This window comes from Artibeus jamaicensis, unplaced genomic scaffold, assembly GCF_021234435.1.
Source record: "Artibeus jamaicensis isolate MK-2021 breed Jamaican fruit bat unplaced genomic scaffold, CSHL_Jam_final contig_387, whole genome shotgun sequence".
NCBI classification, from domain to species: Eukaryota; Metazoa; Chordata; class Mammalia; order Chiroptera; family Phyllostomidae; genus Artibeus; species Artibeus jamaicensis.
In genome coordinates, this window is record NW_026521812.1 from 43561555 (window position 1) to 43575392 (window position 13838).

Here is a 13838-nt window from a genome sequence, read left to right on the forward strand (position 1 = left end):
ACTTCCTCAAGCTCATATCCTAGCATAGCAAATTCTTAAACACATTTAGCAGGATCTCTCATAAACTGCCAAATATTTTTTTCAAATAGTCTCAAGAAAGACAGTCTAAGTTCCCATGTACATTATGATCTTAGGGGAAAAATTTTAATTTACATTTTAAAATCTTTCACTTTAGAATATTCTGTCTTTACACACTTCATTGTCATACATGAAGTATTTATTTGCACTGTATTTGTTTCATATTCCAATCACCCATTGAGCAATTTCATATGGAGAATTTTATTAACTATATAATTGTTCTATCCTAAAAATTTAATTAATCTAGAAAAGCCCTGAACCATGACCTGTTTATTGTATAGGACTCTTCTCTCTTACCAACTTTATAATGCTCTCACAAAATTGCTTCTTTAATAGAATTTAAGGCCCATAAATCTATTCACATGAATATTCAAATTCTCTACTTAAATCCTGAGAGGACCCACCATCTCAAAATTACCTCCAAAGTCTACTTATGTAAGATACTGCTCCAGTTTCATTCTCAGCTGTAATACCTTAATTGTCATTGGAAGAAAAACCCTTCAGCAGCACTGCCCCAATCCTTTTATCCAAATAGCGAAATTTAACACAACCGTCATTCTTTTAAGAACCTTTATTGAATTTTTTAACAATTTAGCCTGTTGGATCTCAATGCAGTTTGTAAAACAATTGTTTAGTTTCATATAAACTGCAACCAAAAAAGTAATTGTCAAAGAAGTTATCTGAAGTTGCAAGTTATTTTTTGTCATATGCAGAACAGTAGAACGTAAGCATGCTCTCGGATGCAGGTGCTCCTGTGTACTATGGAGTTATTCTGAAGAGCTTGCTAAGGTCTGCAGGCAGTTTACGGAATGCAATCATTTTCTTCACAATTTAGGTACATGAGAATAAAACTGATACTTATGAACAGAGTATTTTTGTCAAAAAAGTTGAGGCAGCTTCTGTTGAATGCTATCTGTGTTGGTACACTTGTTACACCTTGAACTGTACTAAGAGAAACAGACAGCCAGGAGTTCATGCTGAAATTTGAAAAATCCCTCCACATGTGTTGATTTCCAGGAAAGGGACGAGGGTAAAAGGCTATGTAATTGTTCATCATCTTACATCAGCAGACCACAGCAAGACACTTTACATGACAAGGGCGCAAATTTCCTTCACTGCTTTCAGTCAAGGTCAGCTGTGTCTATAGTGGAGGGTAGAGGTGGAGCAAGCCTAAGACTGGATAAAGCTTAATTAAGTCTACATCTCATGCAGTTGTCCTTGTTCTGTCTTTGAGTGTTTCTCAGACATCCGAATTAGAACTGAGGTTTGTTAACCTGGGGTCCGCGTTGATCTCGTATCTGTAATGATACCCTTCCATGTGATCTCTGCAGGCATCTCTGATGTTATGCATCCACTTTTTTATCCCCTTACGGTTCAAATACAAAACCAGTAGGAAAATGGCGCCTATCAGGGCTAAAACAATACCTAAAAAGACATAAGAAGTCTGCAGCGATGGAGGGAGGATAGGGTCACACTCCAGGTCGGAGCTGTTGAGTTCCAGGAGGACCCGATTCCTCATTTTTTCCGGAAATGCGCAGGTGAGCCCGGCTTTGCTCTGCACTGACTCTGTCTCCTTGAGCCAGGTCACCATGTCCTCCATGTGACAGTCGCAGACCCAGGGATTGTTGTCCAGGAAGACCCTGACTTGAGGCAGGCCTTGCAGCTCTGCCAGGGTGCCGTTATGAAGGACCTTGAGGGCGTTGTCCTCCAAGTGGAGGCTTTCTAGGTGTGTCAGGTTTCGGAAGGACACAAAAGTCAGGCTCACCAGTGAGTTGTTGCGCAGGTCCAGGTGCCTGAGGCTGGGCAGCTGGACCAGTACGTCCTGGGGCAAGTAGAGAAAGTGGTTGCTGGCGAGCTCCAGGCGGCGGAGCCCACGCAGCGCCTGGCCAGCTCGCAGGGCAGCAGCCACCATACTCTCGATGCTCCACTTCTCCTTATCCACAGGGGGCAGGACGTGGTTCAGGATCAGTTCCACCAGAGGGCTTGGGGCCGAGACGCTGGCATTGCTGCCAGAGAACGCGAAGGGGCTGAGTTTGTGCAGAGGGTTATGACTGAGGTCGAGCTGGCGCAGGCTGGGCAGATTCTCGAAGGCTCCCGCGTGCACCTCCTGCAGGTGGCTGCCACTGAGGTTTAGGGCAGCCAGCTCGGCCAGCGGGGCGCCACGGGCAAAGGCACCGGCTGGAAGCACTGCCAGCTGATTGCCCGTGAGGAAGAGGTTGCGCACGTAAGGGGGCAGGTCCGCTGGCACCTCGGTCAGATCACTGTTAACGCACTTGACTGTCCGTGCTGCTTCGGAGCACTCGCACGGTGGCGGGCAGTGGCTCGGTAGCGAAGGCTGGGCTGACACCACGGAGGCCAGGAATGATGCAGAGGAGGTGGAGGAAGTCGCCAGGGAAGTGAGTGAGGATGAGGAGACCCAGCCCAGCAGGACCAGCGCCAGCCGCGCGACCCGCAGCCTTGCGTCCCCGGCGCCCGGGCCCCGGGAGCAGCCCCCAGGCATCGCGGCACGGGTCTCCCACGACTTGGCCAGGGACGGCGCCGGCTCCGAAGGCTCCGGAGCTGGGCCCGGAGGGCACGGGTAGGCAGGAAGCGCGTGGAGAAAACTTTCCTCCCGTGGGTGCGGAGGAGGGACGCAGCAACCGGAACTCGGCTAACCCCTCCTGGCCAGCAGGCGTTCCCCAGCCGGAGCGACTCCCCCGCCCCTTCCCTCCAGAAAGTAGGCTTGGCCAGCCAGGACACTCAAACTCGGTTCCTCTTCCCGCCGCCGCCCCCAATGGCACCTCTAGTCTCTTTTGTTGGCGCCTCACGCTGGATCAGCTGAAGGACCTAGGGACAAGCGGTAGATAAGTGTGAGGAGCAGTGGCGACCGCAACTCTCCGAGCGCAGGAACCGGCCTATCCAAGCCAAGTTGTCCCCACTCGGTCCCCAAACCTCCCTCCCAAAGCCAGTGTGGGCCTCACCTCCCCCAGCCCCACGCACATCCTTACCCGGGAGAGGGGCGCCCACCTCCAGACGGGAGCGCAAAGTCTCGCTTCTGTTCTGGCTATATATTCATAGGGTATATGTGGATATCCCTATATCCATAGGGTATCCATTTCAGCCTCTGGCCCTCCTTTTTTCGAGATCAAATTCATCCCCTGTGCATAACTTCTGGCTAAATCCTCTGCGCCCTCCCGACCAAACTTCTCACTCTCCCACAGCCTCAGCCTCCGTTTCTCCGTCTCCACCCTGGACTGCTCCTCTGATCCCAGTTAGGATAAGAGGAAAGTTTCAGGTTGCGAGAGTCTTTCCATCTCTTTCAGTCCCTTCTGGGATAAGCAGGAAGTGGAGGGCTGTGCCATTGCCCCCGCCGCCGCCCCCCACCCCAGCTCGCAGTCCGGCCAGCCCCTTGGGTCCCCGAGGGGGTTCAAGCCATCTCCAAAGGGGAAGGGAGAGACCACGAAGCGTCAGTGAAACCCGGGACCCTGGACCCTTGCCTGAAGATTGGGAAGAGCCCTGCCCTGGCGCTGCCTCCCGGTTCTCACCAGTGCAGCTCGTTCCCAACCGCTCACCTCCCCGCCGCCAGCCCCGAGGCGACTCCTCGTCCCACTAGAGTCTCGCCGACTTTCCTGCTCCGCGCAGCCAGTGCCGACTCTGCTCGCACCCCCAGCCCGGGGCCCAGCCTCCACAACTGGGAAAAACCAACCCCGGGGGCGGGGGAGGGCCAGGCGGGCCGGAGGGACTTACGCGGCGCGCCCAACCTTGGAAGTCCTCGGCAGGAAGATTTCAGAAAGGAGACTGGGGGTATATGGGCTGCGCGCCTCCTCCTGGTGGAAATTAACGAGGAACGTGCGGGGGTAAAAGGTGAGGGAATCCCTTTCTACCCCCTCCTTGGCATCCTTTGTTGGTTCTTCGTTTTGCATACTGTATTTACCTTGGACAGGAACAAAACCGCTAGTGAATCTCGTGGAATTCACCCTGATTCGGGCACCTAGGGCAGTAGCCAGATGGCTTCGGGCGTGACAGATCAGTGGGAAGCAGCAGCATAAAGAAATGAGCTGAAAATGCAGAGTGGCCGCAGGAAAACGCCCAGGAAGCTGCAAGGGAGCTTCAGAAAATCTTCCCATCCAAGTGATCCCTTAGATGCTGACTTCAGATTTAGGTGTCCTGAATGTGTCCCATACCTGCCCCGCCCCCGCATGTCTTGAACAATTTTGGAACTTGCAAAGAGAGCCAACTTTAAGATGGGGCGGGAGGCGGTAAGTTACTGGAGAGGAGATTCATTCTTAATTCATTAGCTTTTTCTCCACCCCAAATTAAAAGCAGAAGGAATAAAAAGGCCGCCAAAGCACACTAGAAACAAAAGGCAAATAGCAACGATGTGAGTCACCCGGAAGGCGGCCCCGCCCCCTCGCACAGGATGTAGCTGTTCTGTGTCACCGTGCCAGTAACTCTTCTAGTCAATCCTAGAAGAGTTCACAGGGCAGGGAGTGGGAGGAAGGCCGCCCAGAAAGATCAGAAGCTTGGACCTACAGTCTATGACCCGTGGGGGTGATCGGCAGGTGGGGAGGTGGAAAGGATGGAGTTGAGAAAAAGGACTGATCGAATGATTACTTACTGGAGGATCTGTTATACTGGAGAGGTTTTGGGGTCCTGAAAGCTGGAGAATGATCCTTGCTCTCAATGACTGTATCCCCTTTGTCCCAATCAAATAATTAACCTGAAAGAGTGAGAAGGTGCTGGTTATTCCAGGCTTCTTTGTTTTGGAGAGAAAAATGGCAATTAGAGAAAACAGTCGATAATAAAATGCTCAAATCAGGAATGCTGATTGTGCCTGTGAGTGGTGCATTTAGTGTGAAGAAAGGCCCAGCCCTCAGGCCCATCCCTGATTACTTTTACTGGCAAGAGAGTATCTGCGAAGCCAGAAGCAAAAAATGGCCCAGAGAAGACCTGGAGGAGTTGGAGACTGCAGATATTTGAGCGAAAAGCCAGTTTTGTTAATTTGCATCTTCATCACGTTTATCTATAGCCCCTTTTCTTATTTTCAAAAGTGCTTTGTAATCGAGTATGAAAACTTTGGAAAAAGAGTCTCAGAAGCTGCAGTGGGTTCTGTATGCCAGCCGTGGTGGTGGTTACATAAATCGGCACATGGGTTAAAAGTCACAGATCTATGTACACCAAAAAAAATGTCAAGTTTACTCTATGATACATTTTAACGCAAAATTAATTACTTCTGGAGGGGAAATTACCCCCTCCCCAGAGTAATGCTCTGGCAATGTACTAATTCTGGTTCTGATCTAAAGAGCAATTGCTCTATTAGAAATGGGAAGAACTTTGCAATTTAGAAAGATTATGCATATTCTCATCCTATCTTCAAATTAGCTTGGCAATAGAGATATAATTAGTATTATTGTCTTGTAATTACTGGTGGTATTAACAGGTTCTACAAATGAAAAATCTGGGGTCCTGAGCATTAACTGTCTTTTACTTGCCAAACCCTGTGCTGATCACTTGACAAAAGTTATTTCATTTACTCTGCACGTCAGTACTCAGGTGGGCACTATCACTCCAGTTCTACAGACAAGGAAATTGAAGCGAAAATAAATAATAGACTATAGTTTCCACCCCCTTGTCTTCTGGGGATCAATTCCAAGACCCCCAGTAAATGCTTGAAATTGTGCATAGTACCTAACTCTATATATACTGTTTTTTCTATATATAAATACCTATGATAAAATTTAATGTACAAATTAGGCACAATAGGGGATTAACAATAATAATAAAATAGAACAATTGTAAACAATATACTATAATGAAAGATATGTGAGCATGGTCTCTCAAAATATCTTACTGTCCGGTACTTACCTTTTCACGTAAAGGAGGCATTTTATGGCATCTCTTGGGCACATCTGAATTGCTAGCATTACTACCCTGGCACTTTAGGACCATTGTAAAATAAAGTGAGTTACCTGAGCACAAGTACTTCCATATCTTGAAGCTGATCTGATAACCAATATGGCTACTAAGTGACTAAGGGGCAGGAGTCTACAGAGCAAAGATACACTGGACGAAGGGATGGTTCTTGGCTGGGACAGGAGATTTTATCATTCAGAACAGGCACACAATTTAAAACTTATGAATTATTTGTTTCTGGAATTTTCTATTTAGTATTTTCCAACCGGAGTTGGCATGTGTAACTGAAACCTTGGAAAACGAAGCTGCAGATAAGGGGGAGCTACTGTAACTTTCTCCAGTGAACGGTGGAGGTGGGGACCAGGCCCAGATTTGCCTGCCTTTCATAAATATCCCACATTCCACATCGAGGCAAGGCTAAGGAGTGTGTGCAAAGCCCAGCTCTGCTACACCAGAGCCTCATCCCTGGCTTTTCTTCCCCGACCTCTCTGCAGCTGGCAGTTGGTTATGGCTGCTGAATCAGGACCTCTCAGAAACTTGCTGTATGCAAGTTTCTAACTTCATTACTTACTGTATGACTTCTGTACACCTCTGTTTCTTAATCTGTAAAATAGGAGCACTAATAAAACTTTAGGACTCTTCCATGAGAATTTAGATAATGTATGTAACACACTTAGCAAAATTATTATGATGTTCTCCTTCATTACCCTCCTCACCATTTATTGTGGACTCACTATATCTCTGTAACTAACTAGATTCGTAATAGTAGTACATACAACAATGGATAGTTGATGCTCTCCATAAGTACAACTGTGAGATACAGCAAATAAAAACTCAGGATACCCAGTTAAACTTGAATTTCAGTTGAACAAAGAATACATGTTTAGTATAAATATGTCCCAAGCAATATTTGGGATATACTTATACTAAAATAATTCATTGTTTACCTGAAATTCTAATTTCACTGGGCATCCTTTATTTGATATGGCAGGTCTGGCATCCCAGGATTTCATCACCTGATGGAAGAAGCACAGAAACAAAAACCTTCAGCGCAGAACATCGAGTGCAGTTTGATGGCTGTGTGTCTTTCCAATCTCCTCTTCCTTTGTATATATTTTACTTCTACTTCTGCTATTTTTTATATAAATGAGATTATAGTATTAGCAATATTTTTTTTACTTAAAACAACCATATACTGTTTTATGTCCATACATATAGGTATGCTTTCTTCTTTTTTTTTAAAGCTTTTTTCTTTTTTTTTAAGACCACAAAATAGTCCATACTGTGGATTGTTATATCGCATATTTTTAACTGCCTTACTGAAAGGCATTTTGATCAGTAAGTACTTCTTACAGAAGTCTCCTTCAAGTGAGAGAGCTTTCTAGGATTCGTTCTATTTTGATTGTCATAAGCACTTAATTATCCTAAATTATCATATTTGCTTTACTCTTGACAGCTTGAAATTCTCTTTGTTCATGATGCTATTTACATGCTGTAAACAAGGACAGGATTTCAGAGCACATTTTCCTCATTTATTCTTCATTCCAAAATGAAATGAAAGAAGTGAATGTCTGGATGGAGAAGAACCAATTTAGTATATTTCAACTGGTCACTTCATAGCCTCCAGGAGAATGTATCTGCACCATCATTTATTTAGCAGATTTTTCCCCAAAGGAATTACTTTTTCTTCTAAAGACCCAAAGGCAAGTCATTAGTAAATTATTGAAATTTTGCTGCTAAATCCTGGGGAGGCAAGGAATAATGTGGTATATTTTTAAAAGATGAGTGATTATGGGCTGGCAGGTGTAGCTCAGTGGATTGAGCATGGGCCTGTACACCAAAGGGTCATAGTTCGATTCCCAGTCAGGGCACATGCCTGGGTTGCAGGCTGGGTCCCCAGCAAGGGGCAACCACACATGGATACTTCTCTCCCTTTCTTTCTCCTTCCCTTCCCCTCTGTACAAAAATAAATAAATAAAATTTATATTAAAAAATATGAGTGATTGCAGCCACCCTCATGGTACCTAGCAGACATAAACCATGTGGTCCAGCATGGACAAATGCCATTATTTAAGACTAGTTAATTTTGATCTCTGCCTTAATTTAGCAAATGAATTGATGGAGGTGAACACTCTGAAATCTAAAAATACCTAAAACAAAATCAAGTATTGGTGAACAGAAAGCACATATATCATAAAAACCATGAACCAACACTTAAAACTAGAACAATCAACATTTGTTTCAAGAATCAGTACAAGGGGAAAAACTGTTATATATATATATATATATATATATATATATATATATATATACACACAAAATTTCATGGAAAAATAATTTTTAAAAATTGTGAATGATTAAAAATGGCATTCGGAGATCTAGACAGCTATATGCAAAAAAAATGAAACTTGAGCACCAACTTACACTGTACACAAAAATAAATTCAGGGTGGATAAAAAACATAAATATAAGTTACAACACCATAAAAATTTTACAGGAGAATATAGACAAGAAAAATCGCAGATATTCTATGCAGCAATGTTTTCACCGATGTGCCCCCTAGAGAGAGGGACATTAAAGGAAAGAATAAACAAATGGAACTTCATCAAAATAAAAAGCTCTTCATGGCTAAAGAAAACAGCAGTAAAACAAAAAAGGAACCAACTATATGTGAAAATATATTTGCCAATGATACTTCAGACAAGGGTTTGATCTCCAAATTATATAAAGAACTCACATGACTATAATACAGGAAGACAAACAATCTGATTAAAAATAGGCAAAGGACTGAATAGATATTGCTTTAAAGAGGACATACAGAGGGCCCATAGACATATGAAAAAATGCTCAACATCACTAGCCATCAGAAAGGTGCAAATTAAAACCACAATGAGATATCATCTCACACCTGTCAGAATGGCCATCATTAATAAATCAACAAACAACAAGTGCCGTGAGGATGTGGAGAAAGGGGAACCCTAATGTACTGTTGGTGGGAATGCAGACTGGTGCAGTCACTGTGGAAAACAGTATGGAATTTCCTAAAAAAATTAAAACTGGAACTGCCTTTTGGCCCAGTGATTTCACTGCTGTGAATATACCCTAAGAATCAGAAATATCAATTGAAAAGTATTTGTGCTATATTCATAGCAGCACTATTTACAATTGTCAGGTGTCGGAAACAGCCCAAGTGTCCATCAGTGGATGAGTGGATTAAAAAACTGTGGTACATTTACACAATGAAATACTATGCAGCAGAAAGAAGGAAGTCCTACCTTTTGCAACAGCATGGATGGGAGTAGGGACTATAGGGCTTAATGAAATAAGACAATAAGCAAAAGACAAATACCATATGACCCCACTAATAACTAGAATCTAATGAACAAAATAAACTAATGACCAAAACAGAATCAGAGACAAGGAACCTGGAACAGACTGATAGCTGTATGAGGGGAGAAGTGAAGGGGCAATGGTGGAAGGAAGAGAAATGGACTGGTCAAAGGACATGTATGAATGACTCTGGACATGGACAATGGAGAGGGGATTGACTATGGGCAAGATTGGTAAGATGGGTGGAAGGGGGCAAAAGGGACAAAAATTAAGATGACTATAATAGAATAAACAAAAACATCTTTTAAACAAGCAGCATCCAGCTTTGGCATGCTTTGCGCCCCTTGCTCAGTGGCCTCAGGCCTGGCACCAGCAAAAGCCAGTCTTTGTTCCCAGCTTGGCTTCTCCCGGGCACCCTTAAGGCTAGCTTAAATAGCAGCCATCTGCAGTTCACTTTGTAGCTCTTGCTGAGAGGCCCTGAGCTGAACATAGGCAGCAGCAGCCAACCTTGGTCTGCACTTCCTGGGAGGCCCCAGATCCAACATACCTGGCGGACAGCTTCAGGCCACTTTGAAGCAACACCCAACCACCTCCAGGAGCAACACACTCAGGAGGTGGACTCAGCAGATACCAGGGCCTTGCTGAAGGAAGTCCAGCTCTGTCAGATGGGCCCCTGCACAGCTGATCCTCCACAGTGGTAGGTGGTTGCAGCCAGTCGACCTGGGAATAAATCTCTCTCCTTGATGCGCCAACAGCAATCAAAGCTCAACTACAATGGGAAGGTGTACACAGCTCACACAGGGGTCACATCTGGATTGCCCAGCTTGAGTGAATGGAGAAGTTGTGCTACTGAACATTACAGGACAGCTACTACATTAGGCCACTCCACCAAGCATGGGAGATGTAGCATTTCTACCTAATGCTACATCTAGATATTTCTACCTAATACATAGAAACAAACACAGGAAGGCTGCCAAAACAAGGAGACAAAGAAATATGACCCAAATGAAATGACAGGACAAAATACCAGAAAAGAACTAAACAGAATGGAGACAAGCAATCAACTAGATACATAGTTCAAAATACTTGTTATAAGGATGCTCAAAGAACTTAGAACTTCAGGAGCATAAAAAGGGCATGGAAAGGAATTAGTCAGAAACCAAGGATACACCTTCTGAAATGAAGAATAATTTACAGGAAATCAACAGTAGAGTAGATGAAGCCAAGAATCAAAACAGCAATTTGGAATATAAGGAAGCAAAAAACACCCAGTCAGAAAGAAAAAAAAACAATTCAAGAAAAATAAAGATAGTGTAAGAAGCCTCTGGGACAACTTCAATTGTACCAATATTCAGATCATGGCAGTACCAGAAGAAGAGAGAAAGCAAGAAGTGAAAAACCTATTTTAAGAAAATAATGACAGAAAACTTCCCTAAAGTGGTGAAGGAAAGAGACATACAAGTTCAGGAAGTTCAGAGAGACCTAAACAAGATGAACCCAGAGGCCCAAACCAAGACATATCGTAATTAAAATGTAAAAGGTTATAGGACTCGTGGATATGGAAAACAGTGTGGTGGTTGCTGGGTGGAGGGGAGGTATAAGGGGACTAAATGATAATGGAAAAAAATACACAAAAGACTAAATAAGAAATTTTCAATGCAAAAGATTGAAGACAGAATCTTAAAAGGAACAAGAGAAAAACAGTTAGTTACTGACAAGGGTGCTCCAATAAGACTGTGAGCTGATTTCTCAACAGAAACTGTTCAGGGGAAAAAGGATTGGCAAGATAGATTCAAAGTAATGAAAAACAAGGGCCTACGACCAAGATGACTCTACCTAGCAAAGCTATCATTTAAAATCAAAGGACAGACAAAGATCTTCCTAGACCAGAAAAAGCTAGAGGAGTTCATCATTACGAAACTAGTATTACACGAAATGTTTAAGGGTCTTCTTTAAGAAGAAAAAGAAAAAAAGCAAACAAATGAACAATAACATGGCAACAAATACATATCTATCAATGATTGAGCCTAAAAACAGCAAAAATAAATGAACGAGCAGAACAAAAGCAGACTCAGATACGAAGCACATTTTGATGGTTGCTGGATGGGAGACAGGTTGGGTAAAAATGGTGAAGGGATTAAGGAGTACAAATTTACAAACTGGTGGTTAGAAAATAGTCATGGGGATGTTAAATACAGCATAGGGAATGTAGTCAATGAAATTCTAATAACTATGTGTGGTGTCAAATGCCTATAAGACTTATCGGGATGATTACGTAGTAAGTTACATAATGTCAAGTCACTGAGGTATACACCTAAAACTAATATAATATTGCATGTTAACTGTAATTGAAAAATAAAAAATGATTTAAAGATATGTAAAGACATTAAACCTGTTATTTGAAGCTGAAAATAAAAGAGTGAAGCTCTAGGAAAAAAATTCTAATTCTGGCACATTGTCAATCAATCTATTGCATTTCCATGGCAGGTGTTTAGCAGATAGACTTGGGCCAAAGCTTGGATACATAACCCAGGCTTCCCCAATCTATATTACATATTAGAGCTGAAGTACATAGGTCAATAAGTTTCCTGTTAGCACTTCTTGAAATATTCAAGGCAATATTTGTCAGGTTTTGTTCAGATCCCCACATAAAAGACCAAGAAGAGAGGATGAAAATAATGTGTATTTTAGAATATAAATTTATCATGTTACCTTGGGGGTGAAAAAAAAAGAAAGTAAAAGAGTTTTCCTAGGAAGATAAAATCAAGCCAGTGTCAAATCATGTGGCCTGAACAATGTGCGTGCTGTTAGAATAAGAGAGTTGGGTGCACAGTACATGTCAAAGGATGCCTAAACTGCACTTGAACAAAAGCCTGCTGAAGGAATGTGTGACATCAGCAGGTACTTGAACCTAAGAAATCTTGACAGGAGGACATTTGCAAAGGAGTGATATTCAAAATAGTTTACAACTAGTGTGGCACAGACATTGACCAATAATTGTTCAATAATCAGACAAGGCGCCACCTATAAACAAACACTAGGGCTTTGTTGAGGGAGGCTACCTGAAATCAAAGTCCCCCCTAATCCATGGTTTTACTTTTTGCAGTTTCAGTTACCTGTGGTTAACTCTGATCCAAAAATATTAAATAAAAATTGCAGAGATAAATAATTCATAAGTTTTAAAGTACACCCTGTTCTGAGTAACATGATGATATCTCGCATTGTCCCGTTCCAACCTGCTAAGGATGTGAATCACCCCTTTTTCCAGCATCTTCACACTGTGTATGCTCCCTGCCAGTTAGTTAGTAGTCTCTCTATTATCAGATCAACTGTTGAGGTACTGAAGTACTTGTGTTCAAGTAATTCTTATAGCCACAAAGAATCTGCAAAGTGCTCCTTTAAGTGAGAAAGTGAAAGTTCTTGACTTGATAAAAGAAAAAATTACATGCTGAGCTCTGGCTAGTGTAGCTCAGTAGATTGAGCACAGGCTGTGAATCAAAGGGTCACCAGTTCAATTTCCAGTCAGGGCACATGCCTTGGTTGCAGGCCAGGTCCCCAGTAGGGGACATGCAAGAGGCAACCACACATTGATGTTTCTCTCCTTCTCCTTCTCCCTCCCTTCCCCTGTCTCTAAAGATATAAAATCTTTAAAAAAAAAGAATTATATGCTGAGGTTGCTAAGGTATATGGTAAAAGCACATCCATGAAATTGCCTAATTTATCAATTAAACTTTACCATAAGTATGTATAGGAAAAATCACAGTATATACAGAGGTTGGGGCTGTCTGCAGTTTCAGGCATTTACTGGGGGTTTGGAGGTATCCCTGGAGAATAAGGTGGGAACTACTTTATGTTATAGAGGTTTCTGATAATCTCAGCAACCACCCTCCACAGTATGAGCAATCACTCTAAAATTGTTCCATAACTTTTGAGCTTTAACATAAAGAATTGGAAGCTTCTTTGAAATAAGAAAATAACCAGTAGTTATTAATAAACTGAATTTTCTTATTAGAGAAATAATTTTGGAGTGTATAATGAGTGTTTCTAGGCACTGAACTGGGAACTGAAGACAATAGCCCTGTTTTCAGGGGAATATATTGTTCCCAGTAGTTTATTTAACTCAACTGTGGGAAATCTAGTTTTCTTTTTTATTTAATTAAAATGTTTTGTTATTAAATACAGAAAACACATACTCAACAACGAAAAATAGTGTGACAAAACCCTGTGCTCCTATTACTCACATTTACAAGTTCTAACACTTGGTTTCTGTTTCATTTTTTTTAAAGACTTTATTTAAGTCTCTAAATAAAGACTTTATTTAGAGAGAAGGGAAGTGGGGAAGAAAGGAAGAGAAATGTTGCCTCTCACTCATCCCCAACTGGGTTAGCTGGCCCGCAACATAACCACATGTGAGCACCTGGCTGAGAATGGAACTGGTGACCTTTTGGTTCCTAGGTCTGAGCTCAATCCACAGATCCATATCAGCCAAGGCTCATTTTCAGTTTTCTTTTCATGTAATTAAAGTGTACAACTTGGCA

General features: G+C 42.7%; 1 protein-coding gene across 5 annotated transcripts; it reads right to left on the minus strand.

Moving 5' to 3' along the window:
• Positions 1-634: 634 nt before the first annotated feature.
• On the minus strand, positions 635-4421 carry TPBG (trophoblast glycoprotein). 5 transcript variants are annotated; one of them, XM_053664723.1, is made up of 3 exons: positions 3630-3776; positions 3066-3152; positions 635-2904 (listed from the first exon to the last, which is right to left on the minus strand). In XM_053664723.1, exon 3 carries the CDS (start codon positions 2576-2578, stop codon positions 1319-1321), a length of 1260 nt encoding a protein of 419 aa, XP_053520698.1. In that variant the 5' UTR covers positions 2579-2904; positions 3066-3152; positions 3630-3776; the 3' UTR covers positions 635-1318. The 5 variants fall into 5 exon arrangements, with proteins under 5 accessions (XP_053520698.1, XP_036999691.2, XP_036999692.2 ...); XM_037143796.2 differs by lacking the exons at positions 3066-3152; positions 3630-3776 and adding an exon at positions 3992-4421; XM_037143797.2 differs by lacking the exons at positions 3066-3152; positions 3630-3776 and adding an exon at positions 3805-3925.
• Positions 4422-13838: the final 9417 nt, after the last annotated feature.

Bases quoted from the DNA above. Each gene is read 5' to 3' on its own strand.
- TPBG (XM_037143796.2), bottom strand. From the start codon at position 2,578: ATGCCTGGGGGCTGCTCCCGGGGCCCGGGCGCCGGGGACGCAAGGCTG.